The sequence below is a fragment of the Trachurus japonicus genome, chromosome 23, assembly GCF_045865225.1.
Source record: "Trachurus japonicus isolate A0001 chromosome 23, Traja_1.0".
NCBI lineage: Eukaryota > Metazoa > Chordata > Actinopteri > Carangiformes > Carangidae > Trachurus > Trachurus japonicus.
In genome coordinates this window covers 19,336,884-19,362,518 of record NC_140929.1, presented here as the reverse complement: position 1 = coordinate 19,362,518, position 25,635 = coordinate 19,336,884, and the positions used below count along the sequence as shown (strand labels likewise).

The 25,635-nt window shown below is 46.5% G+C and overlaps 1 protein-coding gene across 1 annotated transcript in view; it reads left to right on the top strand.

Moving 5' to 3' along the window:
* The window catches only part of nav3 (neuron navigator 3), a 224,546-nt gene that overhangs the window by 120,846 nt on the left and 78,065 nt on the right, over positions 1-25,635 (top strand). The window contains exons 8-10 of the mRNA XM_085769707.1: positions 4,520-5,618; positions 10,459-10,574; positions 22,584-22,692. Coding sequence (XP_085625833.1) covers positions 4,520-5,618; positions 10,459-10,574; positions 22,584-22,692 — 1,324 coding nt within the window. The remainder of the gene's footprint in view (positions 1-4,519; positions 5,619-10,458; positions 10,575-22,583; positions 22,693-25,635) is intronic.

Below are 25,635 nucleotides of genomic sequence, written 5' to 3'. Positions count from 1 at the left end.
TGTATGGAGATTTACATTTGCTCAAATATTTGACCTTTAACTAGAATATAATATCTATGCTCTGATATCATTGGATGTCCATACACAGTGTAAAGGTAGATGTCCATGTCTGAAATGTGCTCTACTTTCTATTTCATAATAATTCCAATCATCTGATTTGACTGAATATCAATGCTGACAGAACTGGGATTTTAATCACATAAACCACTCTGCACTACAGGTGTTTTTTAATTGTTAATTAGCCTCACATTAACTATCATTTATCTTAGATTTATCTTAGGTCTATCTTATCTTAGTATATCCCCACATGTAACATTAGAATTAAATGATGTCTGGTCATCAGAGGAGGACGAAGGTAGAGAGGAGACAAGTGTGCAGGTCAGGAAAATGTTGTGTTGCTTTGTTTCAGTTGTGAAGCTATTTGTTTTGTGGTGACCAAATAGAAGATGAAGTAAACCAAAAGATAAAAAGGTAACACTTTATTTGACGCCTCTCTCTATAACGCATTATAACCATACTTATAATGAGTTATAATGCAGTTATAGCACTGTGTAACTATAGTCATAAACACTCCTACAGTAAATGATCATAATGATTAATAACAATAATCATAACACACTATAAAGCATTTTATCATGACGTTATAATTGTTAGTAACTGGCTGACAATGCCCACAACGATAATGCATTATAAGTATAGTTATAATGTGCTATAATTGGCTTATAAACATGTATAACTATCTTATGTCTTATGATAATTTATGAGTGTTTATAATGATAGTTATACATGTTTATAAGCTAATTACAACACAGTATAACTAAATTTATAATGCATTATTGATGAGGGCGTTGTTAGTTATGATTATTTTTATAAAGCATTATGATAATTTATGAGTGTTTATAACTATAGTTATACAGTGCTATAACTGCATTATAACTCATAAGTATGGTTATAATGTGTTATAGAGATAGGCGTCAAATAAAATGTTACATATAAAATAAACATATGAATCAAAATCTGATATTCTTATTAAATCATATAACTAATATGATGCTCATACAACTGTTGTATACACATGAAGCCTGTGATTGTTAAGAAAAGAGGAAAATGAACTTCATCCTTGGAGATGCTAATGATGTACAGATGTTTTGTTGTTGTAACAGCCAGCTCATCTTGGACTGTTTTGTGAAGCGATGGCAGCGTGATGGTGATGACTGTCATCAGCCTCAGCAGCAGTAGTTTACACCTTGATCGGTCATAAAGCTGAAATGCTGTCATAAAAAAACTCCCAGGAGACTCATAGAAATATTGAATTTTCTTTCTTGCAATCTAATGAGCGCGTGGTAAAGACATGTCACCCAGACACATGGAGATAAATTAACAACGCTTTTGTCTTTATTGTGCCACCAGATCCCATTAGATATAATCAACAACATGGTGTTGTCAGAGCCTGGCAGACTGCACGTTTCACTCCAGCGCTGACACAGACGGGGCACTGGGGCATTTTCAGGCATGTTTGAAGGCTTTAGAGAATGTTGTCAGAAGTGTAAGCCGGTTAAAGTGTCTCGGCCACAGCTGAAGCTGAATACCCCCCCCCCTTCATCTGCCTGAAGGGGCTTTAAACCACAGACTGGAGGTGACTCACAGCCAGCTGAACCCAGCTCCCTGTGCTGACTGACAGCCAGACGGCCACTCAGTTTAATGGTGCATAACTTCATGCTTTCACTGGATCTCCTTCCTCTTCATTCCCTCCCAGTTCTAATTCTGCATTTCCTTATTGCCTCTATTTATGATCATCCCTTCTTCTCTAAAATAGACGCCTGCGTGCCTTCTGCTGCTCTGTATTCCTTACATGGTGTGAAGCAAATACTATACTTACCTGCCAGGTGCTGAATCTTGTATGCCTCTGTGTGTGTAAGATAAAAGAGAAGTCAGGCTGATGAACTGAGCATCAACCAGCCAGGAAAAGTGGTGTGTGTGTAAAGGTCAAAGGTCAGAAGTGGTGAAACATTTATTTTACATATGTGACGGATGTTCAATGTGCTCTGTATTGTGGCACAAGAAACTTTGTAATGTATCAGAGTCCAGCGTCCAGGGCTGTAATGGAGTGAATGGCAGCAGATTTAAGAAGGGGCTAGAATGTAAAACCATGTCTATACAATATATTATACATATATACATATATTGTGTTACAAAACAGAAAATGGGTTTGAAATATTTCCATAAATCTTACACTGTCATTTTCACATCATGCCAGAGAGATTTCCTGCTATCCACTTACATTCACTCACAGGTATGTTGCCCTGTGGAGCTACACCTTAAAGGGATAGTTGAACATTTTGGCAAATTCACCTATTGCCATAATCCTTATAGTCATAGCAGTATAGGTTCATTACCTTTATTGTCAGTGCAAGCTGTTTTTAGATCAGAGGGGCAGAGACGTGAGCTGCTCAGCTAATGCAATGGCATGGTACTTTTGCGTTGCCCTCATCAAACTAAATACACAATCCAACAACTCCAAAACGCTCTCGTGGACAGGTTGTGACCTGCACATTCACCACGATATGAAATAACAACGTATAAGCATGTAACATTACGACACATAAAGCAAATACTCGGAACTACTTGCCGCCCCTGCAGAGCTCATGTCTCTGCCCCGCCAATCTAAAAACAGCTTGCACCGACAATTAAAGGTAGTGAACCTACTCCTAAAACTACAGGGATTATGGCAATAGGCCAATTTCCCAAAGTGTTGAACTATCCCTTTAAGAAAACATGTAGACTGACACAAATTCAGTCATCAGTTTAATAGATGAGCTGCAAATACTCATACGAATAAAGGGACATGCTGTAACTAGCACAGGAGTGTTTCTGTGGTTCATCACTGTTTTGTGTCCCCTGGAAACATTCCCATTGTTGTTTGTATTACTTGCAGTGTGTGTGTCTGTATTTTGTTGTGTTGGGAGTATTTGCAGCATGTGGGTACCCTGGGGAGTTTTCTGGTAAACAGACAGACAGACAATGTATGTTTACATGCAGCGTTATACATCAACACACAGGGGAATGGATTTTAAAACCATTTCCCATAGAGCTGCTAGTGGTAAAAATATGACGAGTCTAACCTACAATGCTCAGTGCAGATTCTTCTGTGTCTGAACGTAGACAATATCAGCAGCTAATAGTCTGACAGCAGGTAACACAGAAGCAATTTAGTTTGAGATGGGCTGTGGTTTTGTAGGAGTGATGGCCAATCATCCAGGCAGACATCTCTGGATCAGAGGAATAGGCTCCAATCTCTACATCCACCTCGGTCTCCATGGGAAACGGGTTTCTGAGTTGAGTTGGCAGTGTTCGCTTTCTCTCAAGTGGAAAAGCTGACTTCTCTCTTGCTGCTGTTTCTTCCCTTCAGGGTTTGTTGAGAACAATTCCAGGGAAGATGTGTGAACATGTCAGAAGTCGCTATAGATTCAGCACCAAAACCTTCATGAGCCCTCAGACTGCCTTGCCTTGCCTCATCATAAAGGACTCGTGACATTTAATAGTGCACCGGGGTTGACGTTTCCCCTTCCATTCACGTTAGCATAGCCGGTGTGATCCTTTCTTAGTCGTTGTCATGGCTACAACATGATGGACTCTCCAGGATGACCAGTGTTCTCCACCTCCTAACGTGCTGTGACAGGCCGGTATAGACGTGTGATTCAGGAGGGGGGGGCAGGACCTGAACAGGAGCACAGAGCACAGAGAGTGAACACTCCTCTGAGACCACTGTGACAATAGGAGTGAAATATTTCCTTTAAAGCCGACCCGATGTCGATGTTCTGCCAACTGGGAATAGGCACTCAACTTCACACAACACTGAAGTCTTCTGAAAGTTTCCCATTTTTGCTCTTGAATGTGATGTGTGTAAAATTATAGAGAAGTCAGCTGAGTATTCAGATGTGACTTGTGAAAATTATTAGGCATCTCATTGTGAAGACTCTGAGAGTTTGCTCCAATTTTTCTGGTTTCCTTTCCTGTGTTAGACTCACTATTAATTGCGTCATAATGTGTAGAAATAACGTTTTCAATAATGTCAAAAAATATAGCCAAGAAATAATGATTGATTCCGTAGAAATAGCCCAGAAATATGGGATATGAGAAAAATTCTGACCTTTCCACAAAAAATCAAAGCATGAGAAGCATGTGTAATCTTCTGCCTTTATGAAAAACAAAATTGACCGTTATTTCTAGGCTATTTCTTGACATTATCATGTAATTATCACGTAATTGGTGGCCTGTAAATGAAAGGGTTACCAACCACTGCTGTGTGGAACTGTTCCAGATTCTGATAGGATTCATCTTGGAGGAGTGAATGATAGAATCTACGCAAACTGCTGTAAATTTCAGAGAACCATATTAATGAATGATGATGTTTCCAAAGTGCATCTTGTTTATAGATATGTACTGTAGTAGTCTAGATTAGATCACACAACTCAGCACCAGTCTTAATTGTCCTTTCTGTGTCTCTGTCCTGGTCCAGAAGCGGTGAGGGGCATCCCGGTACCCGGTGGGATGAACGGGAGCGGTCTGGGGGGGACGGTCCCCACCAGCCTCAGCGGGCAGCAGCTGGCCTCTGCCATCCCCTCTCCCACCGCCGGCAAGACCTGGCGTAGCAAGTCCATGAACCTCAAGCACAGCGCCACCTCGTCCATGCTGGCCAGCCCCACGCACTCGCCCTGCACCACGCCCTCGCCCCAGGCCCCGGAGGGACACGGCGGCGCGGCGGTGGGCGGCGGACCCCAGAGGTCCATGCTGGAGAAGTTTCGCCTCATCAACCCGCGGTCGGCCTCGCGGGCGTCGCCGTCCGTGGCGGACATGGCTCTGCAGGAGGAGGACGACCTGTCGGAGTACGGCGAGGACGGACCGACGCCCACGGGCTCGGTGTGCAGCAGCGGCGGTAGCAGCGCTACGGCCAAGCACATACCCACCAAGACCCAGGCTTCGTCCCTCGCCGCGCCCAGCAAGACTTCCTCTTCATCCCCCTCCTTCTCAAAAGCTTCCGCCAGCAGCGGCCGCTCCATGGCCGCGTCCAAAGACAAGGAGGACAAAAGCAAGTCTGGGAAGTCTTCGAAGGACGCCTCCCCGCCCAAAGAAGATCGAGAGTCCTACGCCGACTCCAACAAGAAGTCCTCCAAAATCGCCAGTCTCATCCCCAAGGGAGGGAAGCCGGCATCAGGAAAGAAAGACGGCAGTGGCATCCCCAAGCCGGGACTGAAGACTCCTTCAACCACAGCAGCAAAGCCACAGAGTCAGAGTCCGAGCCAGACCCAGACCCAGACTCAGGGCCAGGCCCTCAACAGCAGCGGCAACATGCGGGGAGGAGAGGGAGAGAGGGGCAAGATGACTAAAGGAGGGCAGGGCGGCAGCTTCTACATGCAGCGCTCCATGGCCGGCCCCGAGGGGAAACGCAGCAGCATGACCTCCTCCACCAGCACCTCGGCCCTGTCCGGGTCCACGGGGATGCTGGGGGGGGGAGGAGGAGGAGGAGGAGCGCTGGGAGGGAACGGAGTGGTGCAACTTCCTCAGCAACAGCAGCACAACCATCCCAACACTGCCACCGTGGCCCCCTTCATGTACAGGTGAGTGTGAGTGTGTGTGAGTGCACTACCATCCACAAGACATGAGCTCATCTGTGTATTTCCATCTCCCTCCCACACACACACACCTCCTCTCTACCAGTGTTGGCCATGTTACTTTGAAAAAGTAATGAGTTATAGTTACTAGTTACTCACTCAGTATTCCTCCACACAGACAGTCTCCACAATGCGCTGTATCATGCCTCCTCTACACGCTGATCTAAACAGCTGATAGGCGGAGTGATACAGCGCATCGCAGAGCCTGCCTGTGTGGAGGAACACTGAGTGAGCTGGTTAGTGCAGTAGTTAGAGAAACGTAGCCTCGTAAACCAGCCTCTCGCGGAAGTGCATTTCATTTCATTCCGAGGGAGAGTCTGGCCTCATCCCCATTCTAAGCGTTTGGACTGAAACCCTCAGAAGGCCGAGCCAATCAGCGTCGCCGCTGTGATTGACACAGCACGTTGGCCAATCAGGGACCGACTGGTGCAAAGCCCCGTCACTACACCAACTTGCTGATTGGCTGAATGGGGTTGTCTGTCAACGCTACTACCAAAGATATTAAACCGTCTTTGCTACTACTCCCGCCCAGCTCCCGCCCACCCCAGACGGTTAGAGGGGGGATGAGGCCAGACTCCCCCGAGAAATGAAATGAAATGCATTTCCGCGAGAGGCTGGTTTACGAGGCTAAGATAAACGGGGGTTAGGGAGGGAAGAGTGAGTTCCAGAGAAACAGCTAGCTGGAACTAGTTCCAGATAAACAGGAGGTTAGGGTCCGCGACGCCTGTTGCAGACCCTGCATGTGCAGAGGAATAGCCTACTGAGTGAGTTGGTTAGTTCCAAAAAACGTCTTTTTTCCGACAGTTGATGGACTGAAACACAAGTGTATATAACGTACACTTTAATGGGTGTATTATTTTGTGACGGTACGAGTAACAGCTCATTTTATTGTCCATAACGGTAACTGCTTTATAACGGGGGGAAACGGTAACTTTTTTGATTACTCATTAGGCTACTGGAAAACATAGCGCTGTTAGTAATGCCGTTTATTCATAACGCCGTTGATCCCATCACTGCCTCCAACAGGTTCAAATACTGACCCTTTTTTCTCAAAGTCGTACCTGCACACAGTGACACACATGATTACAGTCGCTCACACAGCCCATGAAATGCTGGAGTTCTCCCAGTGATCACCTGGCACCCCCCGCTGTGCATCCTGCTCTTGCCTCCACATCTCTTCACACAGTCATTACAGAAGAAATGAACATCCACTGCCTACTGCTGCCAAAGCCTATTATTTACCTGTCTGGGTTTCATCTTTGATGTGAGGACCCAGACATCAGCAGCGTGCAGGAAGCCTTTACTCTGCTCTTCATTCAACCGGTGTTGTTTTGATGCATGCAGCTGCTGCACGCTGCACCCTGACGTTTACTGCCATCAGAGGTGCAGTACGTGGGTAAATCTGCCCAGCAGGGCTGATTTTCTCTAGGTAATCCAGGAGAGGAAAAAATGAGGGAACCGCCCAAATCTCTGGGATGCCTTTGTGCTGCTAGAGAAAGAGAGTTAGGAATCCCATTAAACAAGGCTTAATCCTTCACCCCTTCTCTCCCTCTCTCTCTCCACCACCTCCTCCGTTGTGCACAGTCAGCTCTGCAACATTCAGCAGCGCCTCTTGTGAGAGTTAGCGTTACTTTAATCCCACACATCTAGCAAGTTAAAACTGTTGCGGGTGTCATTGCCGGGCAGATAGTGAGTGATAGCTGCTTATGAAGAAGTAGGCTGTAAAAACCGACAGCCCCCTCATTGAGCAGAATGTAAACAGACTAGAAGATGTAGATGTAGCCTACTACTACTCTGAAACATGGTCTGTTTCTGATCTCAGTTATTTTTAATCACTTTAGTGGAGTTTAAATTTGGTTCAAATTGGTGGTTATTAGAAACCTATTAATGTTTAGGGGGATATGAATCGATTAGCACAAGTGCTGTGTTAGCAACCCTGTCTGATAGAAGTTATGTTCACTATTGTTAGGCCTACTGCAAGCTAATGGCTAGCATACTGAGGTAGCCAGAAAGTTGCTAGTGCTACTCAAACTTGATCCTGCTGGTTATGTATCATCTCAGTCAGCAGGTGAAGGCGGCAAGTTAGCAGGATGCTAACAAGTTGTGAAAATGAAAGTGGGGAAGTTTTTTTTTTCCGCACTGGATAACGCAGGCGCGTGAATAATGCGTCACGTTGCTCACGATTCATCAGCCAATGAGGATCTGTCATCCGTCAATCAGACGTCTGAGAAAAACGAGGGGTACGATGGAGGAGAGTTTTGTGTTGGTGGTGGTCCACTCTCCTCCTCCAGATCCCTGAGGTCCATCACTTAGCCTAGCTAGCTAAGTTAGCAAGCTATTAATGGGGATCATCCCTATGTTCCCCACTTTGTATGGGACCCGCTTTTTCCCAAAAGGACCCGGGGAACATGCAATATTTGGTCCTGGAAGTGGAGTTGTGACTTTGCAGTTTGCTTTTTGCCTATTTTTGAGTGAGAAGTTGAGTTGTGACTTTGAGCGAGAAGTGGAATTGTCCCATTGGTTGGGTTTAGGCAAAGAAAGGAGTTGGTTAAGTTTAGTAAAAAGACCAGGTAGAGGCTAGACATAAGTAGAGATAGCCCATTGCCCTAAAAGGGGTCCTATGTTCCCCAGTATGTATTGCGACCGGGGAACTTAGGACCCTTTTTGGGAAAAACTGGGAACATAGGACCCTTCTTCAAAAAGAGGAACATAGGTACGCTCCCCCTTTTCTGCATGTGTCTAGATTCTTCCCTTTGAGTGTATTTCTGCAGCTTCCATCTTTGTCTGCCTCTCCTCTTGCTGGAAGCCCCCCCCCCCCAGCTCCAGGCCTCACCCACAGCCGTCGGCGTGCTGACAGGAAGCGTAAAGGCCTCCTGCTGCGCTGCCATTTATCATTGTTTTCAGCCCAATTAGGCATCTTTCTCTTGTTTGGTTTCTCTCTCTTCCGCCCACTTGAAGCTGTTGTCTGTGCCAAGCTGAACAGACCACTGTTATACTGTTATACTGTTATACCACTGTGCTTAGAGGACTTTGCTGCAGTTAGAGTGCAGGATTGATTCAGGCCCCCACAACACACCTCAACACACCCTCTGTGTCCTCCTCTGCTCCACTATATTCTAACCAAACTGTGTAACCTGAGTTCTGTTAATTGATTTCCCCAAACTGCATGTCCCACAGCTCACCCATCAATCAAACAGAGGGGGTGGCACTGTGGCATCCACCGCCTTAGATTATCTGTTAATAGAAATAGTTTCACAGAATTGCCACAGCTTGAATCACAGTTCATTATGCAGCCAGCAGCAGAGCAGAGACATGACAAACAGCTGCCTGTCCCTTCCAAAGCAGCACGATCAATTTATAGCAAATAATAATTTGTTATTGTAGCAGTCAAATTGTCAAATTTTCCCCAGATATCTGCTTTCTTACTCTGGGCCTACATTGTGACATGCAGCACAGGCTGTGAATATCTCTGTCTGTCTCTGTGAACCTCTGAGGTGAGTGAAGCAGAGGAAGAAAAAAAAAAAAGCTTTTTCACACGAGCTGAAGTCACAGACTGATGCTGCTGTCGCAATTGGAGGCCAATTTTTATCTACAGCTCTGCAGGTGGTGGCACCGGTCCCTAATGTGTGTGTGTGTGTGTATATGTGTGTGTCTGTTTCATACAGAGGAGGGAATGTGTAATGTGCTCAGATTTGTCTGTTTTTGTGTACACAAGTTTTACTGTGTATATCATGATTTCTATGCACCTTGTGATTAGCTTACATGCTTTTCTTGATCTGTGTGTGTGAACCTTATTGTGTTTGTATGTGTTTATCTCTAACTGTGAGTTTTTCTCCATGCACGGCTCCATTTTTTCCTGTCAGTGTGTGTGTGTGTGTGTGTGTGTGTGTGTGTGTGTGTGTGTGTGCGTGTGCGTGTGTGTGTGTGTGGTTGTGTTATCTCATGAAGTGAACTGGACTCTATCCCTGTTCCTTCAGATGAACAAACAAACAATCAGACAGAGCGGCGTGATGCAGTTTAAGCTTGAGGAAGAGAGACAGATGCACACAGACACATGTTTCACACACACCCCTGCACACACACTCAACGGCGTCTCATCTGAGACCCCTCCCTCCTCTTCAGAGGCGTCCGTCTGTTGAATATTTGCCACACACCAAAAACTGACTCAGAGTTTTAATACTTCACACATTAGACACAAACATCTTTTAGTTATTGATCTTTTACCACCATTGTATCCACTCCACACAACATAAAAAGTCTTTATGTGATATTAAATGTTTAAGTTGTTTTATACTTTATAGCAACAATTTAAAGAATGAATTCTTAACACATCCATAAGATATCTATAAAGGACATATGATATGTTTTGTAATACACCAACTTAAACTGCACTGCAGAACCAATTACAGTCTCATAAAAACAAATTCAATGTGTCATATGTCACAAACCTAAGGAACCAATCCTGTCAACTTGTAGGGACAGGGGGCGGGGCTAAATAAACATGAAACACTGTCAGTACAAAGAGAGAGTTAACACCAGCACAACCACTAACAATATGGATATAAAATCTCTTCATAAACTGAAAATAATTATGGTTTTCTGCCATTTATTTAGAATCTGTTTAAATTAAACATATAAACCATGCTGCACTGACTGTCAATGAACAAATGCAGCGTCAATAAAAGCTCTTGTGAATGCAGTAGCTGAATGTGTAGCCTGGCTTTTGTAAGCTATTTCATCCTGTCTTTATAACCGCTGTGCATTGTTTTTCTCTTTGTGCCTTCAGGACATTCTCAGAAAATGACTGCAGCATGGTGGCCCCGGCCGACCCCTGCCTCAGCCCCACCAAGGGAGAGCTGGTCTACAGCAAGACAGCCAAACAGTGCCTGGAGGAGATATCAGGTACATTAGGTCTGCACACACGCTGCGGGGCTCCGCGCCCATGATATTTCTCCATGTGGGTGTCTGAATGTGCACATGCCTCTGCGCATTAACGTTTTGTCTCTTGGAATATTAGTAATGCAAGAATTTAACCCTCATCTTCTGTGCAGCATCTATATTTATTTAACCCCGACCTCACTGCTGCTGCTTCAGATGTAATAGACGATGGATCAGAACGGGCTGCTGCCGTGTCAGAGGAGGAGAGTTGCAGAGCGCCTGAGGATAGGAGATTCTGAAGGCTACTGTTGTGCAGCTGTGGTGTGAGAGGTGTATCAGTGCTGATGTGAGTCTGTCTGTGTTTACTGGGGGGATCCCTGCCCCCCTCTCCCATGCGCTGGTTTCATGCAGCGGAGGGAAAAGGTCAGCGCTGACAGCTGGACACAGGGAGCATCTGTGCCTCTTGTTTACACGTCTGCAGGCAGCCATCATCTGCTCCAATCCCCTTTTTGTGTACCTCATATACAGTACATGTTTAATCCCATTCAAGTATTACTGTCACAACACCCACACAACTGAAAAGAGCCGTTTAAATTTAGACCCAGTGTTTGTTTGAGAAGAAGACAGACTGCAGATGTCTTCATTGTCCTTTAATTACAGTCAGTGGACATGTGAGCGGCCGGTCGGGACCTTCAGACCACTCACTTAAAGGATGAGAGGTTAAAGCAGGCTACACACCATCAAAACATACTCCACTGGCTCACACAAATCCTATTGTTGTTGGATTTTACCAGCTGCAGATGAAGACTTCACTGTCACAGCTCTGTGCAAATTCTTTTACATGAGGACTGACTCTGTGTTGCTTAAAATTCATCACTCAACGCCTGTGGTAGAAAACGGTTGTTTGTTTAACCTAGTAATTCTTCTGGCAGTGATCTCGTCTCTGCGGCTCCGTTGAAACTTTTCCGAAATGATTTGGATTTTATATCTGAGTGGGTATCTTAATTTGGAAGGAAACTCCCTCTTTCTTTCCTCCCAGTAACAGAAATAATAGAGGTCAGGCGAGCACACAGCAAGCTCGATGAAGCGTGAGACGTCAAGTTCAAAGTGAAGCCACAAAGCCTCAAAGACCCAGTGCTCACAAACAACAGTGCGTGATTACAGGTTTAGGGGATGTCAGGTCATCAGTGACATTCCAGACATTTTGCTCTGGCCGTGGCTTTTCCAGAGCCCGTCATTTGACGGACAAAATTAGACTCCACTGCGGACCATTCCCTTTGTTTGGGGTCCATCTCAAACACTTGCTTTTTTGTTGTTACACGTTTCATGGTCATTTCACATCCTCAGGTTTTTTCCAGCTCGTTCACCAGAGAGGGGTAGAAACGAGGAAATCCATGCGTATGAGCGCCACAGATACCACATGACTGGGCTGCTCACTTTACATGTATGAACTGAACCAGCAAAACCTTCATGCACATGTTGATTTAAGCTTAAGTTGAGCATAGTGTGGATGGATGTGAAGTAATCGTCTTTATTTAGTCTTTCTATATGTTAACACATGGAAAAGTTAAATGTGATTCACTCATTCTCTGACAAAATGATGTTAAACACAGTATTTTACTATATTTTAAGTCATGCTGTGAATGCACCTGAAGTCACATCACATGTTGCAGTGGCTGAAGCTCTGAAGAATGTCAGTTACATGATCCTTTCAATGTTCTTGAGTTGCTGTTGGCTGATAACTGTAGTAGTTTTTATTATATATATAAGTGTAACGGAGGTCTGCAGGTATAGTCAGAGTCACGAGGTACCAGTGAGGAGAAGTGACAGCTTGTGGCGGTTAGCGGTACTGAATTTAAACTCAATTGACGTGCTAACCCACTTGCCAAGTGGTCATTGACCTCTTGGCGAAACAGTTAGCATTGTTGGGTTCAAAACCACTCAGGGCAGGCCAGAACAACATCGGTCACATAAGTTTATAGACATGTTTTATAATGCGTTCACACGTTCGGTTCAGTTGTCTGCCATCTTGTTAGCCTGTAGCTAAAAGTTAAATGTTTGTAAATCTGGAGGAGCAAAGGTTTAAATGTGTGTAGGATCACTGATGAGAGTTGAATGTGAAGCTGGATTACACAGTGAGTGGGATCTTTAGTGAAACACCAGCTACATCATTAACAGCTATTTATACTTGGCTGAGCATCTTTGTCAGCATCACTGTTCTGATTTGTCAGTGGACTGCTGTTTGTGTTATAAATGATCACGCACCAACAGTTAATGGAATTTATTGGAAAAAAGTGAATTAGGTCATAGATTAATAATTGGGATAATAATAATGATGCATTTTGTGTGACAAAGCTCTTGGGATCAATTTCAATTTCATAATCAGTTAAGCGTGGTAGACATTATTTATAAGTAACTCTGAACTGCACCTGTTCTGAATCACTCATCGAGAGTCGAAATCTTGATTAGACAGTTGCAAATTCCTTCTAAATCATTCACAATGTGATCACAAGATTAGGATCACCTTAACTGTGGTTTCTGAGGCAACCGCTTCCAGTATCTTAACCAGGAGGACAGCTGTGACTAACAGTGACGGAGCTAATAACGCCCGCACTGATTGATGGGAATACGTCGACCGCCGTCTCATTGTTGATCCACGATAAGCTGCGGGGCTCGCTGTTTTCACTCCTCAAGATAGCATTTAATTAAGTGAGGCGGCCGGCGTGGTGCGGCCGGCGTGGTGCGGCCGGCGTGGTGCGGCCGGGGCGGTGCGGCCGGGGCGGCGAGCTCACAGGTACTGTCCAAACAACTCACTGTCACACTGTGAGGGAGAGAGAGAGGGGGAAGGATAGTGTGAGGGAGGAAAGATAAGGGCTCAGAAGAGCAGAGAGCTGCACAGAAAGTAAGAGAATGAAAGGGATTAAGAGAAAGAGAGGGTGATAAACACAGAGAAGGAGGGTTGAGAGAGAGAGAGGGAGAGAGAGAGAGCACTGCAGGCTGCATGCTGGAGTGAACAGGCAGACGGAGAGCTGTGTGAGCCCGCTTGCCGGCTTCACCACCCGTTCTTTTTTCCGCTGTGAGGAGAGAGGGACCGTCAGCGAGTCAGAGGGGGGGCAGGAGGAATGTGGCAGAGAGGTGGTAATTAAAGAAGAGACAGAAGGTGGAGGGAGAGAGAGATAAGAGTGAATGAAAAGAGACTGTCGTTTAATAAGAGAGAGTGAGCGCAGAGCAGAGAAGAGAAGGAGAGAGCCGGTGAGATGGAGCGGCTGCTTCATCCACGCCCCTGACTGGTGAAGCTACAGAGAGGAGCAGGAGAAGACGGAGAGACCGGAGAGACAGCAGGACCAGTGGAGGAGGAGTGGAGCGGAGGAGTGGAAGGATGAGTGTCGGTGTGTGGCTCGGTGTGACCATGAGGATGGGCTGCCTCCAGGATGGATGTGGATTCTACCTTCATGCCTGAGAGGGAGGGGAGGGTTTCTCTCTGCTCTTCACCCTGCGCTCGCTCTCCCTCCAGCCCTCTGAAGCCCGGACCTCAGTCAGGAGGAGTGGGACGCGGGGACACATCTCCACACCTCCTCCGTCCTCCTCTCTCTCCGTCCTCCTCTCTCTCCGTCCTCCTCTCTCTCCGTCCCTCCAGCGACAGCGCGGCGAGATGTGGACCGGAGAGCCGGGCTCAGGTAGATCCACTTGAGCGTGTAGTTCCAGTCGGCGAGGTGAAGAGGTAAGCTGAGAATAAAAAGGGAGGGGAGATGAAGAGAGGAGCAGAGTTCTCGGTGTACCAGGGGGGCAGCCCGGCCCGCCGGCCCCCCCAGCCTCTCCCCGACAACCTCAACCTGCGGATCAAGCAGCGCTCGCTCACCAACCTGACCCTGCTCAGCGACAGCGAGCAGCAGGTCTACTCCTTGGAGCTGGGCGAGCCGCCGTCTCGTCTCTCTCACCCTCAGAACTCTTGGTCCTTCTCGTCCTCGGGGCCGCGGGGGGGGGGCAGCCTCCAGGGAAGCCCCAGGAAGGAGGCCGTCCCCCGGGGCGGGGGGGTCCGGGGCACCAGAGCCCGGTCCCTGTCCCTGTCCCTCACCAAGGTGCTGTCTCAGTCCGAACACTCCCTCATCCCGGTCCCCTGGAGGAGCACGGCGGCGGGGGGCGGGGGGCGGCCGCAGCGGGCCTCGTACGGCGGCCCCCCCCGGGCTGAGCCCCAGAGGAAGTCCAGGGAGGAGGGGGGGACGGACGAGGAGGGCAGCAGCGGCCGGTCGGACGAGGAGCCGGCGGCGGCGGCGGTGGGGAGGGGCGGCGGCGCCAAGAAGAAGGGAGACAGGGAGAACGACGGCGGGTACTGGGCGGAGGAGGAGGTGTCGGGGGGGGGTCCCAGGGAGGGCACGGCCCAGCTGGATAAGGAGGTGATCCTCACCATGCTGGGAGACCTGGAGCAGGTGCTGCACACGCAACCTCGCCCACGTAAGTCCACTCACCCCCACCACCACGGGAACATGAGCATGATGTGGGATGTGATTCACAGTGATGACATGGAGGATGTGTGGCAGCAGCATGAAGTGGAAACATTGCACAGGAAGTGAAAGAAGTCGTGTTCATGTTAAATGACTAAGTTTTAGTTGGAATGAGCAAAGTGAAGCAGAATAGGAAACGTCACGTCTTCAATAAGCTGCTTCTCTTCTTAATCCTCCTGATGGGGAAGCCTGCTTCTCACAGCACACTATTAGCATTTTAACTGCCTGTTTAAGAAAACTGCAAGACCTGGGCAGGGCTGCGTGAACACACACACACACGCACACCTCACCCACGAATGCTGTAAATCCATCCTCACACTCGCAGGCAGTTTTTAAACTCACACACACAGATATCTCACACACACACACACATACATCATGTTTGTCACTGGGAGCGCTGCCTCTGTCAGTGTGTTAATGAGGCTCTGCTCCGCGCGGCGCCGAGCTAGACGCCGTGAATAACCAACGTACAGCACAGGTACGGCGCCGAACCTCGACAGTGGCTTTAATAACGCGTAGCTTGATGTAAAATCTCCCAGTGTACGATGCGTTTTGTGCAGCATCCGTGCACAAACCTGGCTTTGATGTCAGAGGAGAGGAAACGTGGGGTGGGGTGTGGGGGGGCGTTTGGTTGATAAGACCGTTTCTTGCATAGTTGTGACAGCAGAGACGATTACTGTGACTCCACAGATAAAGCAAAGTGAAAATGCACAGCGCAGCGGGGTGAGCTAAGGCAATGAGCAGATGATGGCTGATTTCCTCCGAGGCATGATGCAGCACAAAACAGAACAAAACCTTGAGATGTAGATGATGGAAAATCAACACCCCCTCCACCCAAAACAAAACAAAAAAAAGAAAACAGCTTTTCTTACCGGCGCCGCCCTCACAGCCGCTGAATCACACGGCCAACGTGATCAATATCTTATTATTAAACCCTTGATTGTGTGTGCAAGCTCATCCCGTGCCATGTGTGTGCAAACAGGTGATTTTCATTCCATCAGTGAGCAAACAGTCTGAAACAAGTGTTTGCATTGGGGATCAGTGCCTTATTAAATACAGGTTTGTGTCAATAAAGAAATAACTATATAGAACATGTTCCTTTTGACACATAGTGCCCAAATTGCAATGGCCCAGGGGTAATTGGATGTGTCTGGGGCATTTGTGTGTTATTTCACTGTTGAGGTGGGGGTGGCTGTCAATATGAGGAGGCATGAGTCAAGAAGCAGCCATGGTGCAAAAACTCAACCAGAGAGATATCAGAGATAATTGTCAGTGACTTTCTTAAAAAGCAGGAGAATATTCTTCATGGTGTGGACACGTGTCTCATTGTCTGTGATCAAGAGAAGGGGATTCACCACAAGATGCAGACCACTGGGTAAGACTGAAAGATCAGGAGGCAGGATCAGAAAGCTCTAAACTGTGGACCACATTTGATCATCTCTAGCACCAGAAAAACCAACGAGAGGTGGAATATTCTTCACTGGCCAAGTTAGTCACCTGATCTCAGGCTGTACACCTTCATGTGGGTGTTGGAGAGTCCAGAGAATCAAGAAACCATCTCATCCACAACTCCTCCACCCTCTCTCTGCTCTGCTTTATGCTTTTAGCCACCACAAGTAATTGTCACTCATATTAACAAGCTCTCTGTGCTTTAGGAAACACAGTCGGCAGCAGCTGTAACACTCAACTCTATATAGACACATCTCTCTGTGAGTGTGTGTTGGTGTGCATGTGGAGAGCTGCCACAGTGATTGACAGCCAGAGCTTCATTAAGGCTGATCTGTGACAAAATGCTACAAGGCTACAGCTAGTATACTGTGTTCTACTCCGTGTAGTGCTGTTGTTTTTTCTCTGTGTGCATATTTGGGTTGGCATACATTTGTGCGCGTTTATGTGTATTAGAATTAGATGAGTGGGATGGCACCCTAATAGTATTCAGCTGGAGCACGGGGAGCATCAGTACCAGCTAACATGCATTATTGAAAGAGAGAGGGGGGGGGGGGGGGGGGGGGGGGAGAGTGAGCTGGCACCAAAGCACCCACTGGTACACTGTGTGTGTGTGTTTTGAGTTTGTGCTCGGTTGTGTGTAGAAGTATGTCAGCCCCAAACTGCAGTCAATGCTGCAGTCAAGCGGCATTGTTCTACACACACACACATTTGATGTGTAGCCTATGTGTGTATGTGTGTGTTCATGTCTTTTAATGGTTGTGTGAACACATTGTAGTTGATCATGAGGACAGGTGAGGTTGTGAGGTTGTGAGGACCTTTGTGGACACACTCACAACTTCAAAGGGTTGAGTGTTAAGACTTGGCGTCAGAGTCAGAGTCAGACCGTCAGTCCCTGTTCAGTCCCTGTTCAGTCCCTGTTCAGTTCCTGTTCAGTTCCTGTTCAGTCCCTGTTCAGACCTCATATTAACATGAGTCTCAGTGAGCTGATGACAGGTCAGCTCTAGTGTCTGTCCACACCTGCTTTAAAATCACTTGTGGTTTGATCTCACTTCCTGGCTTTATAAACAGGTATCCTATGTGTTACTTTTAGCCAGCACAGATGACAGGTGGGTCCGTTGTCAGAGTGTTTTATTAGTGCGTTCTTGAAATCTCTGCTTGAAAAAGGTCCTGTGGACTGAAACGTTGTCTCTTTTATAATTAAGTTTTTTGCAAGTGATTGGACAGTGTGCGTTGTTGACTCCAATCCCATGCTCCAACGCACCTGGCTTTTCAAGATTTTTTTAGGAGTGCATCGGCCTCTACACCTTTGTGCGTTCTACCCATTTGATGTAGTTAAAGGTGATAGCTAAGTTTTATTCCTCCCAGCCAGTAGGCTAGGTGTCGCACTCACACTCGCCCACTCTCGCTCCAACCTTCAATTGTACTGCTTGCCAAATGGAGCGGCTAGAGGCTAAAGCTAAGCTAATGCTAACCATATTTAACAAGCAGCAGCTCCGGTGTTGACAGCGGACTGGAAACACATCTGAATCATTTCACACTAACTCACCTGCAGACGAACCCGACAAACCCGCAGTATCACGCCTGCACTGGAAACGTTACAGTACCGACTGACCGTTAGTTAGCATTAGCATTAGCATTAGCACAATGTAATTTTCTCCACAGAGCTATCAGGATCTGGCTCCCCTGAGCTCCGCCTCATGTGACATCAACGTACTAAGGCTTTTGGTGCAGGGATCATTTCATGCCGACGTTGCCAACGTAACCAGATGGAAATATTCATATATTTTGGACCCGTCAAAATTTATAAAACAATTATTTATATAGACTACTATCTGTAAAATTAATACTTTTATTCTGCACCCCTCTAGACGTTCTGTGGATGTAGCCTATTATTCATGAGAAATGAATCGTTTTGATGAAAAAGTTGTAGCTATAACCTTTAAATGGTTTGGGTCTGTAATGAAACGGTCTTGCGAGGACATCAACACTGCAGTTGGTCCTTTAATGTGATCAGGACATGTTCACATTCTCACTGCTATAAGAATGAGGCCACATGTGATCCAGATCAACTCTGAGTGAGCAGATCTCAAATGTGTCCTCAATGTGTCCTGGGTGTGTTTCAACTTAAAGGCGGACCACTTGTGCTGAGATCACTGGTATGTTGATGCATCTGAACAGGGTCTTGGTTGTGGTTGCTGAAGGACTGGAGAACGTACTGAGTCAAAGGTTGAGTCCCAATTCAGGGACGTCCTCCTGCAGAAGAGACGTGCTACAAAGGTGTTGCCCCTCCACTGTGTCCACCATTACTGCTACACCTGTTGCTATGACAACCAACAACTAACTTTTTATGGAAAAACATTTTTTAATGTACCTGTTGGTGTTTGCTGTTATTTTCATTATCAGTATGCAATGAGTGTTCAGATATGTTGAGCTTTGGATCCACCTGTTGCAGTCCTTGTTGCTCAGGAACAGAAGGATCATGTGATCCTCACAGTCCCAACCTGTTTAAAAGGAACAGTCCGTCTGCACTGTGATGTAACCAGTCTTCTAATGCAGCCTCCAGGGGATGTGGTCCATGAACTAGGAGTGTCCTCACAACTAATGAAAGACCAATATGTTTGTGTGTGTGTGTGTGTCAGTACCTTCCGTTCTCCGTTGCCCTTTTCAAGCCCCACCTCCCCCCACTGGCCTGCTTTCAGTTTGGCTGCTTCACAGCATGACTGGGCCAAAAGCTGGACTGCATCTTGAATGTGAATGAACGCTTTGACTCTTCACCTCTGTGGTGTTGGAGAGCGAAGCAGAAACATGTATACACTGCCAGGAATTAGAATATTATGTTATAATTTTAGCCATTTGTACGGCCGCTGCCTTTTTAATACACAGAACTCTCCAATGTGCATGCATGTGTGTGTGTGCAGTGTGCTGATTTGCTTATGGGCTGCAGTTATGTGTTGTCTACTATTCTACAGTGCAGCTGACACCTCTGCACTGCAGTGAACGGCTCACACATAGATGAAGTGACCCGCCTCAGACTGCTTCATCACACTCTGGGGCCAAATCTCCTCATGTGGCTCTATAATGGGACTGTAATTGGATCTTTCTGGAAGGGGCCCCGGTGAGAGGAGGAGAGGAAGAAGAGGAAGAACAGAAGCAGAGGAGCTACAATAACAGCGATGCTTTTGAGTGTGTGATACCAGAGATCCAACTCTCATTAAATTCATGAGCTGGGTTTCCCTTTCATATAGCGCTGCAAGAACACCGACTATAACGCATCACTCGCAGCTTCAAAGGAGTTTCCATCCCTCATGATTGTTTCACATGAGCTCCATGCGGGCCACAGAAGCCTCTGTCACCACGGCAGCACATCTGCCTTCTCCTAACCTCATCGATTTCTAATTAATGCCCAGAAAGTGGACATCTGATCTGGGGTCAGAAGCTAAGAACATGTGGAACCTGCAGTCTGCTTGCTCTGCAAAGACCAAACCTGACCTCAATTATACCAGGACGCTCTTTACCCCCGCCGGGTCGCCACCCGGGGCAGTACAGTATAATTGAGGTCGAGTCTTGACTTCATTTTGAAAAAAGGTTTTCCAAACACCAATACTGTATTGTTCAGGTGACATTGTTAACTCTGCTGAACCTTGTAATTGATGGCAGAGGAAAAACTAAAGAATTCAATCTATTCTCTGACTGTTTCTGCTTCCACATGATGCTTTTTTTTTTTTTACAGCTTATCTAAGGGCCGAGGGTCCCAGAGCTTTTTCACTGAGGCAGTTGTAGAGAATGATAATAAGGCTGAGTTGTCCCCGTGCTCTCTGACTCATTGATTTAACCCATATTTAACAAGATGTCTCTCCAGGAGCAACGCGGCCATGACAGCTGTGTTAGCCATAAAAATCACAGCGTGTAAAACATTTTCAAACACAAACCACAGTTAATTACAAACAGGTAAAAGACCTGGTCCAGTACAGCCAGTGGGGAGGGATTCCCCTTTCAGTGTCAGTGTCACTAAGGTGGTTTTCTGCACATTTATCGTACCCTGTAAACCCAGTGACTCTAACAATGTGTGTTATCACACAGCATGTATGAACGGAGGGAGATGGGCGTCAGTGTGTAACATCAGCTACATCCTGCAGTGTCATGGTAGCTGGTTCAAATCAGATCTTTTTTTCCAGGTGGGGCTGGTTGGTGGTGTAAAATGAAGTGTAGTCGGTGCATGTTTGCTAGAACTGGCCGAAGGTCAGCGCTGAGACTGACTTCTAGTTAATTTAGTTTATTAAAGGGACAGTGTGCAATGACATTAATCGTTTGCAGGAAATGAGGAGATGGTTGCACCAGATTTAGCTCACAGCTAATTTCCATCTGCAGTCCTAACATGTAATACACAGAAGACCACAAACTAAAATACAAGGGAAAACCTGATACATAAAATGACACATATAGAGTGCAATGCTTTTGAGAAAGGTGTACACTACCCTGTATGTCAGCCAAAAGAGTCAGCTACATGATACAAAATACAATAAAACATTTTAAAATGCCCTAGTTCCTATTACAAAAGATCTTAGAATAATTCTTTACATTTATTGCATTAAAAGGTACTAAGATACATTTTTTAAAGGAGACACATCATGCCCCTTTTCCACAAATTGAAATAGTTCCCAGGTGTCTTAAAGACATGTCTGTGACATGCTTTGGTCAAAATACCCCAAGGATCAAACATCACAGTTCTTTCAGAACTGTTCACAACGGCTGGTTTCAGTGCCTGTCGCTTTAAATGCAAATGAACCACTGCTTGCCCCGCCCCTTCTACTGGTACCAGGTAGGGGTGGTATTATCCAAACTGGAAAACTAGTTACATCATTGCCAGACAACTGAGGGAACAGCTCACATTTTGGGGGCCATAAGGCTAGCCAAACATCCAAATATATGTATAAGAGCCTTCAAAAAGTGACATTTCCAGTTACAAGTGTCCTCCTACTTTTGCTTCCCTAGTTATCCAGGGAAACTTTAACTCCACACTGACCTGCTTCTTATTCCTGCACAGGAACACCTGAACCATTTCTCTCCTCCCTTCACTGAGTTGAATCACTGGGGGGTCTTCAACCTACTACTGCTCCCCATTCTCCATTTGCCCCAGTCACTGTAATCTGCGCTGGAGTGACAGAGCCCGGCTTCTCACGCTCATCTCATCCCCACGGTGCATTGTGCAGGGTCTGTCGGCTCATCCACCTCCACACACAGACACTTTTATTCTGAAAGCTCCTTCACACTGGAAATCAGCGTGACTGGCATCCATTCCATGTCTCATGCCACTTGTTAATTACCCATTCTGCGGTTTCCGCCCGCAGATATGGGCTAGCTTGACGAGCTAACAGAGAGGCTTAATTGGAGCAGACAAGCAGATACTTTTTGGTGTGTGAGCCCACAGCTCACGGTCCTGAAACGCTGCCCAGCCCCGCGCCTATTAGCAGCGCTCCTTCACAGCCAGCCTAATGCCTCCGTAAAACCAGCGCCTCTGAGAAGAACAGAAAACATATGAGGTGCTGCAGCTGCAGGGGGCAGGGGGCAGGGCAGACGGGGCAGGGCAGACGGGGCAGGGCAGACGGGGCAGGGCAGACGGCGTCGGGGCTGAGGAGGCAGCGCTTTCCGGGGTGGCTGACAGAGAGACACAGGAGCTCTGACAGAGTTTGCTTTTTGCAGACCGAGCTCTGAGCCGACTGACGGAGCGGCGGTGCCGCGGCACGACATGTCTGCACCGGCCCCAAGGAAAAATGTCAATACTGTGTAAAATAAAGTAGCTACTTTTCAGAGTAAAAGAAGTGCATGTGGTGCAGCCTGACAAGCTGAGTTATCGTACAGCCTCTAAACCGTCTGAATGGGATGTAGGGACGTGCACCCATGTGGGCTGTCGTCGTGATGGCTCATCATTCTGTTCCCCCTCCTCAGACGCTCAGTGACGCCCAAGTGAAATACTGTATGTCAGATGTACTCACTGCTTCTTGTTCGGGATGCTCGGTGTGTGTGTGTGTGTGTGTGTGTCGCTCAAACATGTCAGTAAACCGTATGAAATGTGTGTCCACAGGAGAGGACCCTGAGACGAGACGCATGAGGACGGTGAAGAACATCGCAGACCTGCGGCAGAACCTGGAAGAAACCATGTCCAGTCTGCGGGGGACACAGATCAGCCACAGGTGAGAACACAGATGGTTCTGTCATGACTCTGTAACAGCAGCTTTCTGATGGAGATGCAACACAACGGTGGCTTCCCATTCATATATTCCTCTCACACACTCTCAGCCCTGGATTCAATCCACCGCCCCTCCAGTTCTAACCTCGCTACACTGTCAAGGCCTGAGTGGTGTATACAGTTCACTCCTACATAGCACCACAGCATCCTTGTTCCTCCAGCCAGACGGTTGTAATCTGCTTTCACACTTCTACGTTATGTACAGAGTCAAGACTCAAGTGCCTCTAGTTACAAAAATATGTATTATTCTAAAACTACTTTTGAAATTTAACCCAAACAAAGTCAATTATTATCTTTTATATGATGTCCTGCTGTTTCCATCTGCTCCTGACATAGTTTACGTATTATTTACACTGACTTTAGATCAGTAATAAAGTGTGCTTGGTCTAAACATAACTGTAACTCCTCTAAAAAATTAACCAATGTTGTTTTTTTTTATGAAGGGGGCGATGTGACGATGTTAACATCAAAGTACAGAAATACATTACCCTCACACTGAGTTTACCTATATCTATAAACAACATCTATTGTTAACTTAGCTCTTAGCTCTAGTCAGAGGAATATGAGAAGGTTGGATCACATGTGTTCGATGAGAGCAGATGAGAAACACTCAGTAAACCAAAGTCAATTAAAGACACAACTTGTATCAATTTGTACTTCAAATAATAATGTGTCTGTCTGCGCACAGAGCTGTATGAATGTGTGTGTAAAAGGGTGAATGTGACAAAACAGTGTAAATCACTTTGAGTTGTCCAAGTGACTAGAAAAGCTCTATATAAGTGCAAGTCTTTTTAGCATTTGTGTCACATCTGAAGGGATTTAATTGAGTTCTTGAGATATTGTAGTCACAAGGCCAAAGTCATCATTTCTGAGGTCACCATTTGACCTCTAACCAAGTCAGTTCATCCTTTGTGTCAAGCTGAGTGTAATATCTGGATGGAATTTCTTCAAATTTAGTAAAACAGGTATATTGCATTCACAAGACCAAACCTGGTAGATGTTTTTTGTTTTTTTGTTTTTCAAATCTGAAGAAGCCCACTCATGATGTTCCAGAGACCGTGTGTCCAGACAATCTGAAAACACTCTGCCCTGCCCTGAGACTTAGTAAACATCCCATCCATCAACAGGGCCACACAAAGACTTGGTAAAGAACATGTAGCAGTGGAGAATGTGTTTAACTTCCAGCAGAGTCTATAGGCTGCTCCTGCTCTGACAGAGTCTCTACACTGACGTAATGTAATGTGTTGCTAATGTGCAACTTCAGAAACGTGTCGTAGCCACAACAAAAGACAGAAGACCCACACATGTCACGACTGAACCACTGACAATAACATAACAAAAAGAAAGAAAGAAAGCTTCCTTTGTGATCACAGTCAGCACCAATTGTCCAAGACGGTCTCCTGGTGCGTCTGCTGTCCTTGGCAACCGAAAGCGCTTCCCATTTTAAAATCTCTCGCTCGCCCCACGCGGTTTATCTCCCTGATCCAACAGAGATACGTACGTCTGCAAGTATTAATGATGTTCCCTCCATCACCGCGCCGCCCTCTCCTCCGCGTTTCCTGGATTTAATTAAGAGCAGGCGTCACCTCACTCACCAGCTGGCGCACATGTGATGACATTCAGCAGCTGATGGACAACCGGCACCTTAAAGGGCCGTCCCGTCTGTGAGCCACGGGCGACGGCACCATCCAACATCAGACGGAGGAGAGGAGCAGAGACTCGGGCGAAGAGGAAATGATCACCATTGGTTTATATGTCAGCTCCCCGGGCCAATCCTCTCTGCTCCTCTCCCTCCTATTATTGTGTGTGTTTTTGCCCCATGTGTGGAGGAAGATGGTGGCCAGGCCGCCGACAGCCATGACAGATGGCAGTCTGCGAGTGTGTGTTTGTTTTCTATTTCTTCCTCTTTCATTTTTTTTTTCCCTCAGAGGAGTCTGAGCGAGGTCCAATCAATACCCGGCTATCGTCTTACCACCACATTTAATCCGCCGCGGCCCACAGGGTCGGAGGAGGTTGGAGGTGTTTTATTGGTCTGAGGATGCAATTTTCTGAACGCAGGAGAATGAAATATGTGTAAAATGCATCGTACCTCCACATCAGCGTCTGTGTGTGTGATCAGTGGTGTCAGATGGCGGCGGCCCCGGTGGAACAGCTCACGGGACCATTACGCTTAATGGAGAACAGATAGGTGAGCTGCTGCTGAGCGTGTGTCTGCGTCGCTCTCTGTTCCCAACGTGACCATCGCTTCAGAGCGTCGATACCAGTTCTGTCCGTGACTAAAGCCCAGCCAGACCATCATAATCTGTCCCCTGGAATAAGGAACGGCAGTAATCGCCATGAAGCTTTGAAGCACCTTAAGTAATTAATCAGCGTTCCGCTCCGGCAGACATGACTGTCATGTTCATCGCTGCTTCCCCTCGGCTCAGTCGGGGATTCTGCCTCTGTACCCGTGTGTAACCGCGTCCTGATAAGCGCCCGCCCTGACGCGTTGATGGCAGCCGTTAAAAACAACAAAATATAGTTGTTGAGGCATAGAATTAGATTTTGTGCTTGTCACAGAGACAATAAAATGTTGGTGGCTGTTAGAAGTGTAACTGAGGCCAGACGGTGAACAGTCTAAACCACTAAACAGAGAGTTTTCAGTCTGAGATGCTGTGGCACAAGTGATGCGCTCTGAGAGAGATTCATGAAGGCTGAGCCAATAGATTCATCCTGATTATGATGCTGCTGCTTTTCAGGCTCTATCTATATGAGTGAGGCTCTTCATTGAAGCATCAAGTCAACAAGTGATAACCATGTCAAATAAAACCAAAAGAAAAGCTGAGCCTCCCCTGCATTCAGATCAATCCTGAATGTTAGACTTTAAAGTAAAGATAGCCCAGAGAGT